This window comes from Vitis riparia, chromosome 9 (genome assembly GCF_004353265.1).
Source record: "Vitis riparia cultivar Riparia Gloire de Montpellier isolate 1030 chromosome 9, EGFV_Vit.rip_1.0, whole genome shotgun sequence".
NCBI lineage: Eukaryota > Viridiplantae > Streptophyta > Magnoliopsida > Vitales > Vitaceae > Vitis > Vitis riparia.
Genome location: NC_048439.1, coordinates 4,219,115 through 4,232,810, shown reverse-complemented (window position 1 = coordinate 4,232,810; position 13,696 = coordinate 4,219,115). Strand labels below are relative to the sequence as shown.

General features: G+C 33.7%; 3 protein-coding genes across 3 annotated transcripts; 2 read left to right on the top strand and 1 right to left on the bottom strand.

Annotated features, from left to right (window-relative positions):
• Nucleotides 1–1,006: 1,006 nt before the first annotated feature.
• LOC117921596 (30S ribosomal protein S17, chloroplastic) lies at nt 1,007–1,623 on the bottom strand. The gene has a single exon (XM_034839528.1). The coding sequence runs from the start codon at nt 1,587–1,589 to the stop codon at nt 1,152–1,154; it is 438 nt and encodes a 145-aa protein (XP_034695419.1). The 5' UTR covers nt 1,590–1,623; the 3' UTR covers nt 1,007–1,151.
• A 1,273-nt stretch (nt 1,624–2,896) lies between these two features.
• LOC117922461 (peroxidase 29-like) lies at nt 2,897–6,134 on the top strand. Its single transcript, XM_034840591.1, has 4 exons — nt 2,897–3,146; nt 3,645–3,779; nt 4,283–4,444; nt 5,875–6,134. Exons 1-4 carry the CDS (start codon nt 2,897–2,899, stop codon nt 6,132–6,134), a joined length of 807 nt encoding a protein of 268 aa, XP_034696482.1.
• A 4,791-nt stretch (nt 6,135–10,925) lies between these two features.
• On the top strand, nt 10,926–12,842 carry LOC117922601 (photosystem I reaction center subunit VI, chloroplastic). Its single transcript, XM_034840763.1, has 3 exons — nt 10,926–11,115; nt 11,202–11,328; nt 12,488–12,842. The coding sequence occupies exons 1-3, from the start codon at nt 10,988–10,990 to the stop codon at nt 12,665–12,667; spliced, it is 435 nt and encodes a 144-aa protein (XP_034696654.1). The 5' UTR covers nt 10,926–10,987; the 3' UTR covers nt 12,668–12,842.
• The last annotated feature ends 854 nt before the right edge of the window (nt 12,843–13,696 follow it).

Genomic DNA, 13,696 nt, shown 5'->3' with positions numbered 1-13,696 from the left:
CATACAACATTTGACAATTAGACTCCTTGAACTTTTTTGCCTTTTCATTTGCAGAAACTCCTAGGAGTTAATACTGAACACTAGTCAAACATCGTTTCACAAAAACTCGACTAACTTTATCATGCCTGTTGAATACCCTTTTTATCAACTTTCACACATTCAATTTGATTTTGTTCCTACCGGTGTTTCAACATGCCATTTCATACTCCAGCCTTTATATTATTTTGTATATGATGGGAGCCCAATTCCCAGAACATTCTTTACAAAATGATGAACTGGTTGAACAAAGCATGTGATGCCGGAAGCATACCTGAAAGAAATTGAAGAACTGTAGGCAAAAACATCCACATAGAAGTCAATTACCTATCTCAAAATTGTTCATGGATTCATATATGGAGAATGTATTCTCAGTTGGTTCCCAAAGTACTTCAAACGGCCAGTGTTAGAAAGGGTTTGTGCACAGTAAAAAGCCATTAACTACTTTCTTTGTGGCATATTATCGAACAACTATTTTGCAGGTCTCAGGTACTCAAAACTGTTTCCTAATGCCAGTGCTTGGTCCTTGGTAGGGAAGGTTTATTCCATCTGGGGTTACAAAATTTCTCAAATTCTTCTCAACTGCTTCATCAATCAAATACAACCCAAATTTATATCATATAATTCAATAATTCCAGAATCGGAACATACCTTGAATTATAGGACTAAATCCCAAATTTTTTTCTAAGAATTCCAACTGACCAAAAGCCAGCTATCATTCTTATTTTGTACATATTCATCATTGAAGCCCAGTAGCACATTGATTAAGCATCATACAGAATCCAATTCAGAAAAAAACTCAAGAGAAACTCATCATCAAGAGACTAAACCCCATCTGAAAGATAGAACACAAAGAAAACCCCAAATTACAACAATGAAACTCAATCCACACCCCATAAAAAAATTCAAGCATAGCCAGAAAATAGAACTCTAACAGAGACGAAAACCCAACCCAATTGACAACCCCACATTCAAAGCTAAAATTGAAGCATTATTGTAAAACCAAATTCCAAATTCATAATCTCAGTTCAACCCAATTCAGTACACAAATTTAAACACAATAACAACAAAATCCCACTTCGAATGCATCCACGGCAAAACAAAACAAAAGCATACTAAGCCTGCTGAGACTCCAATGGAATCTCAAGCTCTCCCGCCGCTGCCTCTTGGCTCTTGGCCCTGTTCCTGTTTGGAACTGGAATTGCAACAAAAGTCTTAGTCTTGCTAATGGGTCTGCTCTTTTCGAGCTGCACAACGTCCCCAACTTTGAACTGGTTGTCTGGGTCATGTGCCTGGTACTTCTTCTTCTTCCTCACTCTCCTCTTGTACTTTGGGTGTGGCGCAAGTCTGACCACCTCCACAGCCACAGTCTTATCACTGGTGGCGCAAACAACTCGGCCCTGCATGGACTTCATAGCACGGATTGGGGGGAGAAAAGTGGGTGGGAGTGGTGGCGAGGCGAGGGAGGTGGAGGAAGGTTTGGAGAGGAGAGAGAGGTTGCTGGAGCCATGGAGGAATGGGGTGGTGAGTTTGAGAGATTGGAGGAGAGACATTGCTGGGTTTGGGAGGAGGATGTGGGTTGGTTTTGGTTTTGGTTTTTGGCTATCTTTGTGGATTGGGTTTTGGGTGTGTTTGGGCGTGGGAATATCATGTCCTTGTGGTGGTTTAGGATCTCCCTGTCCTAGTTTCATGAATTTAGGAAAATAAGCTCTAATTGGTAACTGCCTTACAAAATAATTTTTTGCTCAATAAAATAAAAATAAATAAGAAAATAGATTTGATAATTAGAAAATAAAAATCAGTTTTTTATTTTTAAAAATAGAAAACATGATATTTTTAAATAATAATTTTTAATTTTTTTCTCTTTTAAAAAATAATTATGCAAATATAAAGAATAATTAAAAATAAAATATTACAAATAAAGATTATTTTTAAACTATATTTAAAAAATATAGAAAATAAATTAAAAACATTTCAATTATGATTAAAAAGTGCTTTCCAAAGCAATTCTCAAAATATATTTTGAGAATATTTTTTGAAAATTCTTTTTTATAATGTTTTATAGAATAGTCGTTTTTTGGGAATCTAAAATTTTCTTATCATTTTTTTTCTATATTTTTAAATATGTTTTAAACATTACGTTGTAGTAGTTTATCTTTTAATTATTTTTCATATTTATATAATCATTTTTAGAAAAGAACAATCTCACGTAGTAACTTAAAACAAGTAAAACATGATTTTTTTTTCATCAAATGTATTTTTCTATTTTTATAAAATTATTTTTGAAAACAATTTCCAAATTGAACCTAAATGACTTCATGTGTGAGTTCCATTCATATGTAACTTATACTTTAGTTCCATTTGTTTGTTACTTCATTTAACATTCTAAATTTCAAAATACATTCAACAGTGGAGATTGGGAAATGTGGGTAGGTTTAACATTTTACAATTTGGACCTTTCCACATTCTAAGTTTCACATGGCTTTCAAACCTCCTCTAACAACGGGGTGTGGGCTAAAAGGTGGCTTTCCGAGGGGAGGAGATGTCTTATTCTTGAGTTGCATTCACATCCATTTTATATTTGGAGACCACGGAAACTCTAAAACTTCCTTCTTAAATGCTCCGACGCACAAGTACCACCAGCATTAACTATCAAGGTTGACAAAATGGAAAACCAGCTCTGAACCAAGTCCAGATGGTGTGATATATAACCTTCAACATGCACCACCTTTTAGCACTCCAGTCTCTACATCTCTGAACATGGAACAGAACCGCGTATAAATGGTACTCTTCCACTTCCTCTGTATAAAGAGAGGGCTCCATATCTATCAAGAACAGAAGACTAGAATCGAATGACGAAATGGGGTTTGAAGCTTTTCCAATGTTTTTGGCCATGGCTTTGTGGGCTTCCTTCCCTGCAAATGGGGTTGTAGACACAGCTGAAAGGGTTGATGGGCTTGAGCTTCATTTCTACAGGGATAGCTGTCCGAGCGCAGAGGTGATTGTAAAGCAGAAAGCAAGAACAAGTATGGTGGGCGATCCTTCCACTGTTGCGGCCCTGTTAAGACTCGCTTTCCATGACTGTCGAGTTGATGTAGTTACTGTTGGGCGTAAACTTACATAATTAATGTGATAATGTCATAAATTAATATTATTTTATTTTTGCATTGTAGTTCATAACGGGACTGGATACATATTATTACTTGTTTTTTTATTGGTTCACCCTAATTCAGTCAAGTGGTCCAAATAATGTGTGTAATGTGTGATATATATAAATATATATAAAAAAAGACACGCACTGCACACTTGTCTTGAAAGCATACACAGACTAAATCTTGGGTGTAGAAAAGGAAGAGCTCATTGAACCCGGATTTTCATACCATCACGAACTAAGCATATTCTTGGACACCAGTGAAACACGAAAATGACTTTTCATGACATTAATCAAAGTAAACATTTCATTTATTATCATTTAATGTCTACATGTGATCCTATGTCGTTTAAAATTTTATCAGTTACTCCCCCCCTCCCTCCCTCCCTCTCTTTAATTTCTCTCTGTTTTTTAAGTGTTTGAAGTACTTAAAGCTTGTATTTATTTTTCTTACAAGGTTGTGATGTTTCAGTTCTTCTTGGGGATTCGAGTAGCCTCACAAATGAGACATTATCTAAGAAGAATTTCGGAATCCGGAAACTTGACACCATTGATGAGATAAAGAGCTCCCTCGAGAATGTGTCCTCAAAGTGTTTCTTGTGCTGATATCATCCAGTTGGCTGCAAGGGAGACCATCTTTCTGGTAAGTTCAACTCTTGATTTCTTAGAAATTCAAGCTCAATGAAGCTATGTGGTCACTTTTGTATGCTCATATATATGCCTTGATTATCGTGTCAAGAGCTTCAATATTAACATCTTAGTTCAAGAATATAAAAACAACAATCCACAAATAAACATGAGGTTTTAGCATAATTCAACTCAACATGCATATATTCAAGAATGAAAGAACCAAATACAACTATTGGTTTCGAAAAATCTCATATTTTCCGACTCTTATCATGGGCATAGACATATTTGATCCAATCACATCAAAACCTCGTATTCATCTTTATATTCTTAAACTATAATGTTTGCGCTCAACCTTCCGCACGATATTGATCATAAGTATTTGGTTGTGTCCCTCATGATGTATAAGAATCAAGGAACTGTGGAAGACATCAACATGTGTAGTGACTTTAATTTGTATTAGAGCAGACAAGGGACCATATATAGAGGTTTTGACGGGTAGAAGAGACACCCTCGCTGCAAGCAAGGAGAGAGCTGATGAACAGCTTCCTAAAGCTGACATTTCTGTTGATGAACTGATCAAAATTTTCGGCCAGAAGAATATTTTCGAAGAGGGAGTTGCACTCATAGGTACATACTGTTGAAGTAGAGAGAGGATTATTGAGAAACAATGACTTAACTTTTTCATTAATTAAGAATTAATATATATACACAAACCTAAAACACAAAAATAGAAAACAATCTACCCAAAACACAAAAATAGGAAACAATCCTAAAATTAGCCCAAAACAAAAAAAAATAGGAAATTACAACTAATTAGAAGAATTTAAAACTGAAAGAAAATTGTTGTAATGAATTCTCTAATATGTCCCCTCAAGATGGAGCTCCGGAGGAGACGCCAATCTTGACCTGTAATTCTTGGAAGTGACTTCGTAGAAGCGGTTTAGTAAGAGCGTCGACAAGTTGATCTGCTGAGGAAATTGGATGATGACCAAGATAGACAATATAGGCACTTTGTGTTGAAGAGTAACCAAGAAAAACACAAGGAGTGGAACAAGAGTCAAGTTTATGTTGAAAATAATAATGAAACCATGGATAACATAAGCAACCAAACACTCGAAGTTTAGTATAGTTGGATAGAGACTCAAAGAGTTTGTCAAAAGGAGATGAGAGATGTAGTGTGGGTGTGGGCATACGGTTGATGAAATATACAGCAATGGCAAAGGCGTAAGTCCAATAAGTTAGAGAGCCATTGGTACACCGCTATAATTGTTCCTTCAATTGTTTAATACGATAACGAGATGATTTGACATAAGTATTGGCTAAGGTTTGCCATACATCAAGGGAAGTGGTGGTGCGAGCAATAAGCGGTTGTAGTGAAATAGAGATAGCACCAAGGAGAGCGCTAAAAATGAGACGATCCTGATACTTCCAGGTTGTGTATGCCGGATTTAAGGATGCAACACCAGTGACGATGACTGTGGGTGGTGGTGCAGTATGAGTGTCATCAATAAAGTGATGAAGATCATAACCTTCAAGAAGAGATTGGATTTGAAGGCTCCATGTGAGATAATTGGTGGATGACAATTTGGTGATATTGGAGAGATTGATTGTAAGGAGGGGATATTGAGGATCTTGGGAGTTTTGGATGGTGATAGAATCGTTGGTGAAGGAGAATGATGCATCGGAAGCCATTGAGGAGAAGGGAAAAAAAAGAGAGGAAGAAAATACGTCCAAGAATATTAGGCTCTTAATACCATGTTGAAGTAGAGAGAAGATTATTGAGAAACAATGACTTAACTTTTTCATTAATTAAGAATGAATATATATACACAAACCTAAAACACAAAAATAGGAAACAATCCACCCAAAACACAAAAATAGGAAATAGTCTTAGAATTAGCCCAAAACACAAAAATAGGAAATTATAACTAATGAGAATAATTTAAAAATAAAAAGAAAATCTATTGTAATGAATTCTCGCCAAAATCAAATTTGAAAAAAGAGCTTCAGCATCACAGCACTTACTATTGTTCTAATTAAATGTAATTTGGTTGCAGGCGCTCATGCTCTAGGCGTAGGCCATTGCCGGAACTTTGAAAACAGGCTCCGGCCGAGAGCTGACCCTGCAATATCACCTTCCCATGCATTCGTGTTGAAGACAATCTACAGCGGTCCTTCTGTGTCAGACATAGCTTTTGCGACAAATGATGCCACTGCAATATCATTCGACAATCGCTACTTCATGGACACATTGAATGGAAGAGAGTTGCTGAAGTTTGATTCTGATATTTCCAGAGATCCCAGGACACTTTTGTGAGTGTTTTAGCTAAGTTGGCAATTCCGGACAAAATTCCTAAGTGTCCTCTAACTCGGCTTTCCTATTCCTATTCGGACTACTTGACTTTGAAGACTAAGACTTTGCTAAGAGGCTGAGGTATGTAGTCGAGTGTGGAGTGATTGGGTGTGAATTAACCCGGTTTTTAATCTTTAAATGTGTTAGAAAGTTGGGAAAAATTGTTTTTGGTGCAAGGCTTTCATTCCTCTGTTTCTGGATCTATCCAGGTGTAGGGGTGGATCTATCCAACTAATGTTTTTTTGATCAAATCTCAGCCATTAGATTAAGGGTTTCTTTTTACACTCTAAAAACCAATCTTCTATCATTTTCTGGTGAGAGAGACTGCTGAAAACGTGGGAGAGCAGCCACACTCCAAGTGTTCTTCATTTTTCTCATTTTTGCTTTCCTAAGTTGGTGTTTTTGATTGCAAAGAAAATCCACTTCTCTTAATGTTTTCAAAACTAGTTTTCAATGGATTTTCTTGAGCAATAAATGGGTTGATTCATTCCTTAATTCACATCTAAATCTCTCATTCTATTTGGGTTGTGCAAAAACCCATTTTCTTCTTGTGTGGATTCAAGAAGAGGCCGAGATTGAGCTTGGTGCGGACTCCAAGTATGCTCCAAAAGGAGAAGCTGAAAATGAAGGAACTAGTCAAGTATTCCGGGAAGGATTGGTTGGCTTGAGCTAGGTAAAACCTTGTACTCAGTTTTTATTCTTCATAGTGGAGTTTTCAATCGGTGATAGGCCCGTGGTTTTTGATCTCTTCGGAGGTTTTCCACGTTAAAAATCTGGTGTTCATTGTCTCTTTCTCTCACTCTATATTTTGGTTTATTTTTGAGGAGTGTTGAAGCATTTGCATGTGTTTTGCATTTATAAATTGTTGGGAGAGTGTTGATGCATACATTATTGCTTGTGGATGTTGTGGATGTTTTGCTTTGTTGAAAAGTTATTAGAAGAAAAAATTTATTGACATAAAGATAGTCTAAGGTTAGGTCATCTTTGTTGGGAGAATTTTAAAATTGTTCTACAACACCTATTCACCCCCCTCTAGGTGTAGTTCATTATTGAGATTCACATTTTCAACTTTCACATGTGGTGAGGTTTGGGATTAGCCTGGAGCAGTTCTTTGAGAGGTTCTCATATGGGTTTTCCAAGCTCTCAAACTACAAGGCTTTGGTAGGAGATGTGGGAAAGATTAGGAGGGACAGCAGGTTTAGTAATTGAGACCCAGAAATCAGAGATCGGTTCATTTTGATCGGTCCAATAGACTAGTCTGCTTTGCAATGCAAATTACCCATCTTTCTACAAGATTTCCATCCCAATTTGGGAACAAAGTCAACATGATTTGAGTATGGCAGGTGCTAAAGTCAAATCGCATTGCTTGTTTATTTTTCTCATCTCTGGAGTCAACACCAAACACCAAACAGGCATTAGGTGTTGGTTGTTAATAGCATTGAAGTGTGATTCAAATTTTCAAATTTTGATTTTTAAATTATAAATTCAAATTTGATGGACTTATTATTAATATTAATATGTATGTTTATTTGTGGATTGTTATGAATTTTAAATTAATTTAAATTCAGGAAATATGTGTTTCCATGTACTCATGAAAAAACCACAAAATAAAAACTGAATTTATAAAATATAAATTTTAAGTAATTATTTAAAAATAATTAATATTTTATACATTTTTTAGTTAAAGATATTATCTTCAATTACTGAGGTATCACCTTTTAATAATATAAGTATTACATTTGATCATCTTAAGTACTACATTTGATCGGTGAGTACATGAAATTTGAATTATTTTTAGAAGATTTCTATTTTATGATTAGGTTTATATGAGTGTGTAGAAACTCGGTTTTTCCTTTAAATTATTATAAATGTTTGAATTCTCTCCATTAAAATTTTTTATTGTAAAAATTGCAATATTTCATCTCTTTTTATTCTTACACTTAAAAAAGAATTTTCTAAATTTATTTCTCATCCTCGTTCCATTCCCTATCTTAGACTAGGCAAGGTAAAGAAGATGAATACATTAAGGGGGTGTTTGTGTTTGATACACCGGAATAAGGAGTGAGAATAGACATCTCATTCATTTTTTCTCTTATTTTTTATGTTTGGATAAATGTTAAGAAAGAAATTAAATAAAAAATTATTCATTCAAAAATCAAATCCAACTTATAAGTCGAATTTGAATTCATCAAAAGTATGTGGTATTTTGATTCATTAAACCCATTTGATAATATAAAATAACCTAAATTTACTATTTTACTCTATTATCTCATTCTCCAAGCCCGATGTTTATCTTCTTTACAAAGTTTGAGACCCCTTCATCATTCACTTCTATGCAAGAAGTGATTCTCCCAAATTGAATCAATCAAACCTTCCACGATATTTAGAAAAAAAATTTCAATTTCTAATTTCTAGAGTTTTTGAATGAAATTTGAATTCTTTTATTTCCTTTTTTGGAAATAGGAAAAACATTTGCTAGCTTTGAGAATTTAAATATTAATATATATATATATATATATATATATATATATTGGTGAAATATAATTTTATAACTACTTAAGCATGACAAATTATTCAAAATTTTAATAAAAATAATAATTGAATATTTATACATTAGGGTTATATGATTTTTTATGATTAATTTTTTATTTATTGATATATATATATATATATATATATATATATATATATATATATTATTCTTATTATTTAATAACAAAAAAACTCTCAAATTTTATTTTTTTTAAATAAAAAAATTATTTTAAATTATATGGAATGATATTATTGTAAATTTATTTCTTTTTCATTTACATTTTTATTATTATCAAACATTGAAATGAAAACAAATAATCATTCCAATCTTGCATTCCTAAGTTCATCCAAGTGCTATACATAAAATCATCAAATTCATTTATATCCACTAAGAAATAAGAATTAAAACAAAATATTCATTTTCATTTCCTATTCCAACATACCAAACACCCCATAAGGGAATAAACTCCACATTCCCAACAACCTTAATTAGTTTTTTTAATTTTTAAATATAAAGTTATATATAATCTAATATATTTAAAATGAATATTTTTAAAAATTAAATTATATATAGTATGTTATTTAAAAATATATATATAAGCATAAAATCATTTATAATAAAAACAATAATATAGTCGAAAAAAGGATGGGATAGGTATGGGGCAAGGACTAGGGTTCTTGCTTCCGATTTAGGTTTTTAAAATTTTCCTCGTTACTAACTCTAATTATTACTCTCTATCCATGATTAGACGAGGTTTTTCGTTAATCTCATGTGATGGCAACCCAACCTATATGAATAGAGATCCTAGGAATTAGATTCAATGAATATAATTAATCACTTAAATGGTTATAGAAACCTTATTATTTGTTCTTTTCTTAGAATGTATTGATGCAAATAGTGTTTGTTATAACATATAAGGTTAAATTTTGTTGTTAATAAATCTACAATCCTTCTTGGGTGGTGTCTAAAGTTGCAGGCCACACTTAATGGAATCCACATATGTAGGTGCCAAGGTGGGGGCTACCTTCTATAAAAATTTGGCAATTCTATGAAGCACTAATGAAAATTTGGGATAGGGCAGATGGCCTAAATGTGCCAAACTAGGGACTTATATGGAGATTGAAATTGTTATGTGAATGGTATGGTTGGTGGTTTACAAGAAAGAAATTGGATTCAAGAAAATTATTTCACCAAAATTCTCGGGCACAATTATCATTTAGGGCTAGTTAAAATTGATAATGGATTTAAAGTTCATATATTTAACATAATTGATGTTAAGAACATGAAATGCAAAAGACAAAAATACCCTTAAAGAAAATTAGGAAAAGTGAATATGTTTATAAGTCTCATATTATTTGAATTTAAGATCTTCTTTCTATCTTTCTTTACTCTGATTCTATGACTCTTCTCTTTTAATCTTTAAGTATTACATTTTTTCTCGTTTTTAATTTCTTTTCTAAAATTATTTTTTTCCCTTTTTCTTAAAAAAAATTGAAAAAGGAAGACACATTAATAGACTTTTAGTTATATTTTTAAATTTAAAAATTTTTTAATTTGATTTAATTTTTATATTTTATAATTGAATAAGTTAAATTTTAAGTAAAGACAAATATTTTTTATAATTTTAATTTATTTTAATTTTCTTATTTTATTTTTTTATTATTAATAATATAACATTTTAGTACCGTTGTTAAAACTAATTAATAAAACTTTCATTAAAATTTAATATTAATAATCGCATTTTTAAAACATAATTTTCATATATTTTAAAGAGATAAATAATTGTTTTTATTTAGATTTTTTTTGCATATATTTTAGAATTTTCAAGTCAAGATTTTAAGTTTTATTTGTTTATTTTTATCATAAAAAAAAAAAAAAAAATCATTAGAGAATTAAAAGTTAAAAAAAAAAAAGAAAAAAAAAGAAGGGAAATTGGACGGCTGTGATAGTATATTTGGAATCTTATTGATTGATAAGGTCATTCAGATAGTACGGTATAGAGGGTGCGACACTCTCCGTGATCAAAACACGTGTCCACAGATCCTCCCACCCTCAGCAAGCCAGACCCAGACCTAATGACCAAAGATCATGAATGGATAGCCTTATCCACCATCAACCCCATGGCACCACCAAATCTGGATTCCACATATCCCCCAGGAAAACCCAATTTGCCACGTGGCATCCCATGATCCATGCAAAATCTCAAAAGCCCAAATACTCTGCTACTACTCAAAAGCCAGCCAACCGAGGAAGAAGGAACTGAGTTTGGAGCAGAGCAAAGGCCATGGCTTCTCTAGCAACCTTAGCTGCAGTACAACCTATCAACATCAAGGGCCTTGCCGGCAGCTCCATTTCCGGAACTAAGCTCTCCGTCAAGCCAGCTCGCCGAAGTTTGAGAGTGGGTAACTCAAGGTAAAAACAAAAAACTGAATGCATTCATTGTTTGAGGGAGGTATGAACTTGGGCTAATCTTTGGAATCTTCTGTATTGAATTGCAGGGCTGGTGCTGTGGTGGCAAAGTACGGTGACAAGAGTGTGTACTTTGATTTGGAGGATTTGGGCAACACCACTGGACAGTGGGACGTGTATGGGTCTGATGCACCTTCACCATACAACCCTCTCCAGGTTTGTCACTCCCTTTTTTTCTCATCATTTTTGCCTGTCATCTTGAATTTAAATTGGAGTTTAGAGGGGATCTTCTGCCAAATCTGCTGATAGAAATCGCATTTTCCATTTGTAAATGTCTAAGAGATCTAATGGGTATAAAGATCCCTATATGTTGTCTTTGAATTCTAGTATCATAGTATGTGTTCCTATCTCATCTTATTGATTGGGATGTGTGAAGAGAAGTTGATGAAATGGGGTCTGGGATTGGGTTAGTGTCTCCAAATCTGTGTATGCTAATGGGAATAACTCTTTTTTGGTTGTAATTAGACCTAATTTTCATCATAAACTGTATATTGGGGGCTTTTTCAGGCTTCAGAATATGTGCAAAAATTGATATTCTACTGAAAGTGAATTAGGGTTTGAGGATAGGTATGTATCTTCAGGGGCAGATTTTGAGGAGGGGATATGAAGAAGTGTTTCCTGTAGATTGATAGTGGGATGGATTCTGGGGAAAAAGCTGGAGTGCAATGTGATTAAATACTCAAGTTTTTCAAGATGCCTTTCCCTTTTAGGACAGTGAATGAAATGATTAATGGCCTTATAAAAGAGACAACCAAGTAAGATGATAAAAGGTCGTGCTACAGCTTTTCATGTGCAATAAAGTTCGAGGATTGCACATTGGTGATTTGGTTCAAGTGAAAGGTGCCAAAACAGGACACGAGCAATATGTGTTAAGGCTGTAAGATTGAGAAGACATGTTGGTATTCAATTCAATAGAATGCATACGTGAAAAGAGTGAATGGCAATGGAGTTGTTGCTGACAGCAACTGGTTGGAATACATCTTTTGTTTTGTTTTATAACAGTATAGCTAATCAATCATTTCTTATGTTGAAATTCCTTGCATTCATGTAATACCAAAATCCTGACATTCTAAAATGTAATCAAGTCATCCTATTGACATGCATATTGACCAAGACAGCAGATCGCAACCTCGGTTCATCAGAAGTTGATGCTCAGGCCTATGCTAAATGCTTGAATCCAGCTATCTCATGCTGGATTCAAGCATTTGGTAGAGGTTATGAAATGAAAAGATGTGTTTGAGCACTTTTATTTTCCATTCCTTTTAAAATTTTTAGCTGAGTACTTATGAATTATATGTGCATATGGGATTTGCAGAGCAAATTCTTTGAGACCTTTGCAGCTCCATTCACCAAGAGAGGGCTGTTGCTCAAGTTCTTGCTATTGGGAGGTGGTTCAGTACTTGCTTATGTCAGTGCCACAGCTTCAGATGACTACCTACCAATCAAGAAGGGTCCGCAACTTCCACCACAGCCTGGGCCGCGTGGCAAGATCTAATTCTCTGGCAATTCGCATCTTTCGACCTTTTAATTGTGTCAATATGTATCTTTTTCGCAACTTGTAAGTATGTCTAAAACCTACTTAGGACCCCGTTATTATTTATTCAAAGATATTTGTTTGATTGTAATTGGGGCATTGCGTTTAATCTTAATTTACTGCAGTTTGATTATCATATCTTAGTCATCTGATTACAGCATTACCTGTACTATTTTGATATTGAGGTGGGGGTGAAGCAACTTGGAGAGAAAGCTGACTTTTGATGTCCAAAAGTGTATTCTCTTCAGAATAGTTCTTTTTTGGTCCTTTCCCTTTCCCTATATTTTGGCCATCTCTAGGCAGTCTTTGTATAGGTCCTGTGTATTTTGGTGCACCCTTCTTGACGCTTTTAATGCATATTTTGTTTACCTATCAAAAAAAAAAAAAAAAGCTCTTTTTTATCCTTTAAATGGCCCTCTATAACTTTTCTTGAATAGAAAACCAAGCATGACCTATGAACCACCTCTACTCTTTATCTCCAGAACAAGAACCAGATCTTAAAAGGGTTCCCGCAATTTTCTAAGGGATGGATCATGTGAAAAAAGCTAAAAATATCTAAAAATAGCTAAAATTTCATGCTGAAAATTTTTAGAAAAGTAAGGCATAATACTATTTGAGAGCAAAACGAAAGACAAAAAATATACCCTAAACAACCAATCTTATACATTTGTGGTGTCAGTAAATTTTGAATAGGAAAATATTCTGCTTTCAGTAGACAAGGATCTAATGTTTTAGTTGTTTTTAGCAGTAGTAAGGATGATACAAGTAATCAAACATTCTACTGAACAAGAAGCTCGTTTGGTCTACCCTTGGACATTCTTGATGCTATCTTCACACATCTTTGACTATAATAGTAAATATAATGCCACCAACAAAAACTGATTTCTTCAACTTTAATTAGTAATTTATTCATGGACTAAGATCAGTTAAGCTTGGAAGCTCTTAAAGTCAGAACTAGGGAGTATATTATAAACTGTCGATTTAGAGAAT